Genomic DNA, 9,663 nt, shown 5'->3' on the forward strand with positions numbered 1-9,663 from the left:
TGGGAATATACTTGATCACGCACAAAATTGTGATCCTTTCCAATATATATATATATATATATATATATATATATATATATATATATATATATATATATATATATATATATATATATATATATATATATATATATTGTTACGAATTCAACACTTATTCAGGCAAGGTCGCCAGTAACATATGTTACAAATACTACTGTTCCTTGTCTTGCAAGGACGTTATAGATTTGTCAAGTTGCACAACTCAGGATAACACAATAATAAAGTTATGGGATTGAATTAAAGACCAGCATTACACTAAATCTACTTATAATGAAAGAATTCAAGTGTACAAAGATAGGCACATAAATCAAGCATGAAACATTACGTTAACACTGAACATAAGAGTTAACAATGAACTTGAGATAACATTCGTACATGACTTAACATTCCAGATAAGATTTCAAGCCAGGAGTTCTCTTTCCTCTAAGGCAGTTCTTCGATAACAGTACACTGATAATTATAACGGGCTTACAGCACAACACTTGGGTAATGGGCTTATAGCACAGCAGGGCTTACAGGCTTACAACACAGCAGGACTTACAGCAGGGGTGGACCACTTACCTCGCTGGGCTAGAAAGAGAGAGACTCAGCGGGTGTCATGGGTATATATTACAGTAAAGACAAGCGTTCCCTGCTAGCTATACAACCTTACATTTTGATTGGCTATGAGCCTCAAAAGTATTCTGATTGGTTGGAGGAACAGTCACACAAAACTGCGTAGATCACCCTCCCTCTGGTAAGCCTGCAGCGATGACATGTCCAGTACGGGTAGTGAAATATTCCGCAGCTGATGACAACTTACTCCCCTTCCCCCCCCGCCTCGGGGAAGGGTCGGGGTGCTCAAGGACAAATGACACGTTATATACGCGAACATGTGAGCACAGACACACGTGTTCCGTAACACCCCCCTCCTTAAAGGAGAAAATTCCTGGAAGAGGAATTTTCTTAAGAGCGGGATAAACAATCAGCTAACACAGTCTGTTAACACATGAGGTGTGCTGAAAACAATGTACACTATAAATTGTACATAACAAGGCCCACCTATTTAATTTCTGACTCCGTTCCCATAACTTTTGAAAGGTTTGGTAGTCAGTACACTCTAAATTGATTGGCTGAAGGGCACAAATATACAGTGTTATAATACAAATAGGAAAACAAAGGTTACTTCTATGATTGCTTGAATAACACATAAACAAAGTGCTACAATACAAATAGCAAAACAAAAGTTCCCTCTTCTTGGTGGGGTCTATATGTTTGGGCTCAACCTTCTTTCCGTCCTCCTGCATGGGGACCTTTCCAGCTTTTACAACACTGGCGGCATTCACAGCTAATCTGGTTGGAGCCTGCAAAATAAAACAGTTGAAAAGTAGGGTTCCTAACTAAAAAGAGAGACTGTCTCACACTGCTCATTCCCAACATCTGATATCATTCTTCAATAAATCTGTCAGAGGGGGTTACGACTGTTGCAAAATTTACAGTGAACATCCTATAGTACCCAACTATATACAAGCAACACTTCAGTTCTCTCACGCCTCCGCCCGGGTCCCAAGTCTTCGAGGCACACGCAGCTACGTCGTCGACTTCGTCACACACGGCTACTGCTGGACGCAAGATGATGCAGACTGGCACCGTCGGTTCCAAGGGTGGAGGATCACGACTGAAATATGGCTTAGGCATGTTGACGTGGCATAATCTCCGACCTCTGCGCTTATCAGGGGTAGAGACAAAGTAATTTGAATCTCCTACACTCCAGATAATGGTGTAGGAACCCTTAGAAAGGACAACCAAGGGTTGACCTGACTGCTGTAGTAGAAGTAACACCTCGTCGCCCGCCTCAAACCTTCTTGAACGAGATCGTTTGTCTGGCCATATTGTCCTTCCTTCCTGAGTCTCTCTTGAATGGGCACAAGACAAATCCTCAGTCTCACCCACTGACTCTTGTACGGACTCGAAACTAGCACAGGAGGTATCACACAGCTTCTCCTCACTAATTTCATCCTCAGGGAGAGTCTTCTCTCTTGAATGGGTGTGAGACAAACCCTCAGTCTCAACGGAGTCTACGCCAGGGGAGAGGGTATCACACAGCTTCCTCTCACTAGACTCACTCGTAGGGAGAGACTTCGCTTCCTTCGTCTTGACGAAGTCTACACCAGGGGAGAGGGTATCACACAGCTTCCTCTCGCTGGCCTCACTCTCATGAAAAGTCTTTAAGTCCGCTGTCTCAACGGAGGCTACACCAGGGGAGAGGGTATCACACAGCTTCCTCTCGCTGGCCTCACTCTCATGAAGAGTCTTTAGGTCCACTATCTCAACGGAGGCTACACCAGGGGAGAGGGTATCACACAGCTTCCTCTCGCTGGTCTCACTCTCATGAAGAGTCTTTAGGTCCACTGTCTCAACGGAGGCTACACCAGGGGAGAGGGTATCACACAGCTTCCTCTCGCTGGCCTCAGTCGGGGGGAGAGTCTTAACTTCCTGCGTTTCAACGGAGTCTATACCAGGGGAGAGGGTATCACACAGCCTCCTCTCGCTGGTCTTCACTTCCTCCGTTTCAACGGCTATGTCGTCAGGCACACGGCCTGCCGTGCCAGCTGTCATAGACCTGGCATCATCGTGGTTACAGACTAACTCTGGTACTTCTTCATCAAGCTGCACTGCCTCCGTGGACTCCACCGGGCCCGTAGGCAACACCGGCATTGGGTTCATCTTCCCACCAGCTAGGTCACTGCCTAACACAAAGTCCACACCTGAGACAGGTAACCTATCTACAACCCCTATGAGAGCATGGCCCGTGAAGAGATCTGTTTCTACCCTCACATCGACTAGTGGAGCTTCCTTGGGACCCGACAGTCCATCTAGCAAGACTCGGTCTCCAAACTCTCCTCGCGGCACCAAGCCATCCAACATCAGGGACTGCAGAGAACCAGAAACCCGTAATACGGTTACTTTTCGTCGTACACCACATCTACTAACATAGCCCTCAGACAGGAACGCATTGTAGTTCCCACAGAACGGATCCTTAACTACGCTCTCGCAACCCCTCTTTTTCTTAAGAGCAGGGACAGCCTCACCTACTTTACTAAGTGGCCCTAAAGTTGAGACGAGATTCACCGGTCTACTCACGGTAGAATCTCTAAATTCCTTCTCTCGAGCCCAGCAATCCCTCACCTGGTGCCCAGCCTTGCCACAATAAAAACAACTCTTAACTCTGTTGGAGTATTTCCCCTTACTTTCATGAGTTATCGGCAAGGTAGCAGATTCAGGTGGGATTACATAATCATTGGTCCTCCCTCTGCCGTCGTAGCCCTTCGAATGCCTGCCCGCGTCAAGTTCACTGAACTTCGGTACGAGATGCAAGTTACCCAACTGAGACGACACTGGTCCTGATGGTGAAGCGTTAAGTCTAAGTTTTTCACGTTCGAGAGCTAACCTAGCTTGTTCAGTCTGCTCCTTCTGTACTTGCACTTGCGCATTGATCTTAGCTATCTCTAGCTGCTTTCGCCAATAACTGAGATCAACATTAATATCACTAGGGATATGGGGAAGGATCGAGACTTTGGCCGACATTAATGATGGAGCGGTATTGTCACCACTGATCAACGACATGATTAATGAATCAAGGAAAGAGATTCCGTTAAGGCAAGAAATATCCTGGTAGGGTCGCCAATTTATATGTTACGAATTCAACACTTATTCAGGCAAGGTCGCCAGTAACATATGTTACAAATACTACTGTTCCTTGTCTTGCAAGGACGTTATAGATTTGTCACGTTGCACAACTCAGGATAACACAATAATAAAGTTATGGGATTGAATTAAAGACCAGCATTACACTAAATCTACTTATAATGAAAGAATTCAAGTGTACAAAGATAGGCACATAAATCAAGCATGAAACATTACGTTAACACTGAACATAAGAGTTAACATTGAACTTGAGATAACATTCGTACATGACTTAACATTCCAGATAAGATTTCAAGCCAGGAGTTCTCTTTCCTCTAAGGCAGTTCTTCGATAACAGTACACTGATAATTATAACGGGCTTACAGCACAACACTTGGGTAATGGGCTTATGACACAGCAGGGCTTACAGGCTTACAACACAGCAGGACTTACAGCAGGGGTGGACCACTTACCTCGCTGGGCTAGAAAGAGAGAGACTCAGCGGGTGTCATGGGTATATATTACAGTAAAGACAAGCGTTCCCTGCTAGCTATACAACCTTACATTTTGATTGGCTATGAGCCTCAGAAATGTTCCGATTGGTCGGAGAATGCGTAGCTCAAAACTGCGTAGATCACCCTCCCTCTGGTAAGCCTGCAGCGATGACATGTCCAGTACGGTGGCGAAATATTCCGCAGCTGATGACAACTTACCCCCCCCCCCCCCCCCCCCCCCCCCCCCCCCCGCCTCGGGGAAGGGTCGGGGTGCTCAAGGACAAATGACCATCTGGTTTCAAAATAAAATTAAAGTATTACGCCTAATGCTTGGTGTGAACTGACGTTCCGAGGACGTCTCAGAGGGAGGCCTTAATCCTCGTCCTGAGAAGAAATAACATACACAAGGACACACACACGTTATATACACGAACATGTGAGCACAAACACACGTGTTCCGTAACAATGGTTAATGATAATCCCGGGTTATATATATGATTCGACTATTATTAACATAAGTGTAAACATGGCAGATGATATTCAGTGTACAAAATAACTGCTCTGGTTCTGTGTCGTGGCTTCACCAACTACCGAGTTCGCCCTAACATAAGCAATATATATTTTGACCTCCCTTTATCCCATTATCATTTCTTACGTTTATTTCCAGCAAAAATGTTTTGTATCTAATATTGAAATTTGGTGTAAGTATTTGTTGATTGTTCATCAGCAAGACGTTGTATAAATCTTTGTTATTAAAATTCATTTCATACAATGGATCATGTTTTACATAACTGTGTCTCTCCATACAGGTGGTACACTTCTCGGATAAAGATATATTTTTAAGAAATACGTTCTATCTAACATAGATATTATGTCTTCTATAAATATCTTTAAAAGTTCTCGTGTGGGACGATGCTTTAGAGTTTTGTATTAAAGTTGATCACTTGTAACTGATCAAGTATTACAAAGTTGTGTTCCTTCTTTTCTTCAACAGTATTGTCCACATTATCTGCCAAGTAGAGTGGTTGAGAGCAGTATTGTAGAGACGTAGTGTCACAGTTGGTTTGATCAATCCTTCAAGTCCAGGACTTGGCGCCTCCATAATGACAACTTGTTGGTTATTTCCTTGTAATTATCTGTATGTCTTGTAACGTTGACCACCACACTAATGTGTCACTTACTGATGTCTTCATAAACAGCCTGGGAAGAACCCAGTCATCTGCTGATGGTGGAATTCCTTTGTATTTCCACAGGAGGCGATACTGATCCTAAGTCAAGGTATTTCACAATCTAGCATTCCTTATGCCTTCTAGTTACTTATGTTTGGTATCTGATTCCATCCCAACACTCGATATTTATGGTGTGGAATTCTGTTTATCTTGATCACATCAATATAATCAATGGAAGTGCAGAGCATTTTTCAACATAGTTACTCCACTCTGTCACATAATTGTAAGGTTGCGTCGACAGGAATGAATACAGGTCTTCTTCGTGGATGGTAGTCAATGAAGATCAGGCGGCCTTTGTAGATTTATTACAAAAGAATATGTACATCCATCTGTAGTACTCTGGGCTATAGTCTTATGACACACTACGACACACTCTAGTGAACAGTGTGACGATGCTGGCCAGTGTGTCCCCTCAGGTCACACTGGCAGGGGTTATATGGGAGTCCGTCAACACCCATTCAACAACGTGTTCAAATAACAGGTCAGCTCTTACGTGTTCAAACATCCTGATTAACAGTAGCCCGTGGGAACAGTGGGCCCGTGGCAACATGTATCTAACTCTTTGTAACTCACAGTAAAATGATAATAACAAATAGTCAATGAAAAATTAATGGTAGTGTGCGTGAGTCTTACATTTTGCTCGGCCACAACCTGGCTCAAGCTCCTGCGAGCCATGAAAAGTTATGGTTATTTATGAAATAATACTGAGTACAGAAATAAGCAAATTATAGTTATTAACAAGAGTTACTCCTATATCAACTAGTATTCTTGATAACATAGATAACACACTCTACAATTGTTAGAGGATTAAAAAGATATATATATTTTTTTTTTCTTTTTTTTTTTGCTTTGTCGCTGTCTCCCGCGTTTGCGAGGTAGCGCAAGGAAACAGACGAAAGAAATGGCCCAACCCACCCCCATACACATGTATATACATACGTCCACACACGCAAATATACATACCTACACAGCTTTCCATGGTTTACCCCAGACGCTTCACATGCCCTGATTCAATCCACTGACAGCACGTCAACCCCGGTATACCACATCGCTCCAATTCACTCTATTCCTTGCCCTCCTTTCACCCTCCTGCATGTTCAGGCCCCGATCACACAAAATCTTTTTCACTCCATCTTTCCACCTCCAATTTGGTCTCCCTCTTCTCCTCGTTCCCTCCACCTCCGACACATATATCCTCTTGGTCAATCTTTCCTCACTCATTCTCTCCATGTGCCCAAACCACTTCAAAACACCCTCTTCTGCTCTCTCAACCACGCTCTTTTTATTTCCACACATCTCTCTTACCCTTACGTTACTCACTCGATCAAACCACCTCACACCACACATTGTCCTCAAACATCTCATTTCCAGCACATCCATCCTCCTGCGCACCACTCTATCCATAGCCCACGCCTCGCAACCATACAACATGTTGGAACCACTATTCCTTCAAACATACCCATTTTTGCTTTCCGAGATAATGTTCTCGACTTCCACACACACACACATATATATATATATATATATATATATATATATATATATATATATATATATATATATATATATATATATATATATATATATATATATATTTTTTTTTTTTTTTTTTTTTTCATACTATTCGCTATTTCCCGCGATAGCGAGGTAGCGTTAAGAACAGAGGACTGGGCCTTTGAGGGAATATCCTCACCTGGACCTCTTCTCTGTTCCTTCTTTTGGAAAATTAAAAAAAAAAAAAAAAAAAACGAGAGGGGAGGATTTCCAGCCCCCCGCTCCCTTCCCTTTTAGTCGCCTTCTACGGCACGCAGGGAATACGTGGGAAGTATTCTTTCTCCCCTATCCCCAGGGAATATATATATATATATATATATATATATATATATATATATATATATATATATATATATATATATATATATATATATGTTATAAACAAAATCAGTATGCAAAAAAAAATTCAAGGAACTCATTTAATACATATTATTCTGGAGTTAGATTCCTCCTCAAATAAGGAAGTGCTGCTGCGACTACCTTCTGAACATCCAATGTGGCTGTAGGGAATTCTATATTAGACACCCTATGTCGTAGACGACAATATAAGATGAATACTATGAATGATAATATGAGTGCAATAGACAACGAAATCATTGAAAATCCAGAAATATGAGAAGTGTACTTAAAAGGTACTAAAGCCAAAACATCTATTGCAGAATCTAAATCTTCTTGAACCATAGATGGAAGGTGTTGGATATTTACTTCATTAATGATGGATAAGTTGATGTTTTGGGGGATTCGTTCTATACTCGGGATAGCTCTATCAATCTGTCCCAAAATATGATCATGATTGCCGAACAATTTGAAACTTGAACTGATAACAGTACATTGTTGTCCTAACTGAATGTGTCCCAGAAACAAATAAGATTTGGGATGATTGGGTGGGCAATGAATGAGAACATTTTGTGGTTCTGGAAAAAACAGGACGTGATATTTATCCATACTTTCAATCCAAGGTTCAGTAACAGTAATTTCCTTAAAGGAACAGGAATGAAGAACATTTTGTTGATGCCCTAAAAGTAGTTGGTACTCACATGAATTTGTTTGTAAATCATGAAAAACCAAGGTATTGGGGGAGGGAGATGGGAGGAGGTGCAAATCAAGTTGTCAAGCAATGGTTTATGGCACAATGCTAAATCATCCATGGAGAGATGTGCAATCAATGAGGAATTAATATTATATAAGAGAAAGTTCATGTTATCAGCAAGGATGATAGTCTTTTGCAACTCTTTTGTATAATTAGAAGAGAATGGTATTACGTTCACAAGGCTGTAAGTATTGGAGTCAGTGAATGGTATGTGGATAATGACCGCTTCGAGGATCACGTCAACCGTTAGTAAGGAGTAATAACTGGTCACGTGATGCAGAGGGAGAGCTGGGGTGCAACCGAATTTCGTCATCGCTTGTTTAATGATACGTGTGAGTTCTGAGAAGGGAAAAAATGATGGTATGACAACTTGGTTTACCAGATTATTAACATCTTCCAATAAGCCAGTGAAATAATATGCATGATAAGTGATCTGGGCATATAAACTATCAACATATGTGGAAATAGTCACTATAGCATATATGGGATTAAGAGACTTTGACAGTAGGTCTACCTGTTGTGTCATTTACTGTTAACATGATGTAATTAACTGTTAACACGATGTTATTCAAATACTTTGAATGTTGCTTTGATATCTTAGCCTCAGACTTAATGTACCTGTTGTTAAGATATTGTTGAAATTGTAAGGATCTAACCCGATTCCTAACTGAATTAAGTTCTTCCTGAGTAGCAATACCAAACAAATATGATTGGAAGGACCCTACGAAATTAAGCAGACCTCTCTTGCTTCTCCTCTGCTTTTTCGTGTTCATCCTGGCATTAGTATTTACTGGAGATTCAATGTCTTGTATCATGTCATACAGAATCACACAGGTACTATTCAATTTCCAGGTCCACTGTTGTAACAGAGTTGGAGGAGGAGCAACACTAGAGTTTCTGATGGACGCACTGGTGTAAAACTTGAGTAGGGTAGACCGTAATTGAGTCGTGCGATATTTCAGCGACAATTGATTTCTGGACCGCTGGACATGAAGCAGGGGACGCTATTATGTCATACGGCAACATTTTATCAAAACCGTGTAAGGCGTGGAAGAGTGTCTCCAATTGACTTATGATAAGCTGAGTTTAATGAACATTGGACATCAGACAGGTACTCATCCCATTCATCATGATCAAAATTAATGTTGGTGGGAAGACACTGGAGGATCTTACGGTTCAACCTTTCTGCTAGGCCATTCGAGGCTGGGTGATGTGCCATTATATTACATTTACTTATGTTATACAATTTACAGAGTTCTAATAATGAGTTATTCCCCACCATTATCTGTGACTAAATCTTCGGCGCATTATGTCTGTCTAAGATATGTTTTTGAACGCCTTAGCGACCGTGGCTGCGTCTTTATTTTGAACTGGAACTTTTTCACAATATCTCGTGAAGGCATCAATAATTACGTATGTGTAGCCTGCCATGGACCTAGGAAAACCTCCTAATATGTCCATCTTTCCCATGGGTATGTAGGTAAAGGATATTTCAACACAGTCTGCGGGGTAGTGGGACTTCCCTTGTGTGTGTTACAGGCTTGGCACCTCAAAATATGATCTCTAAAGTTTCTCTGCATCTAGACCTAAA

At 41.6% G+C, this 9,663-nt stretch overlaps 1 protein-coding gene across 1 annotated transcript; it reads right to left on the minus strand.

The window, feature by feature from the left end:
* Positions 1–864: 864 nt before the first annotated feature.
* LOC139750136 (uncharacterized) lies at positions 865–3,743 on the minus strand. The gene is made up of 2 exons (XM_071664469.1): positions 1,570–3,743; positions 865–1,382 (listed from the first exon to the last, which is right to left on the minus strand). Exons 1-2 carry the CDS (start codon positions 3,643–3,645, stop codon positions 1,008–1,010), a joined length of 2,451 nt encoding a protein of 816 aa, XP_071520570.1. The 5' UTR covers positions 3,646–3,743; the 3' UTR covers positions 865–1,007.
* Positions 3,744–9,663: the final 5,920 nt, after the last annotated feature.

This window comes from Panulirus ornatus, chromosome 9, assembly GCF_036320965.1.
Source record: "Panulirus ornatus isolate Po-2019 chromosome 9, ASM3632096v1, whole genome shotgun sequence".
In the NCBI taxonomy this organism is placed as follows: Eukaryota; Metazoa; Arthropoda; class Malacostraca; order Decapoda; family Palinuridae; genus Panulirus; species Panulirus ornatus.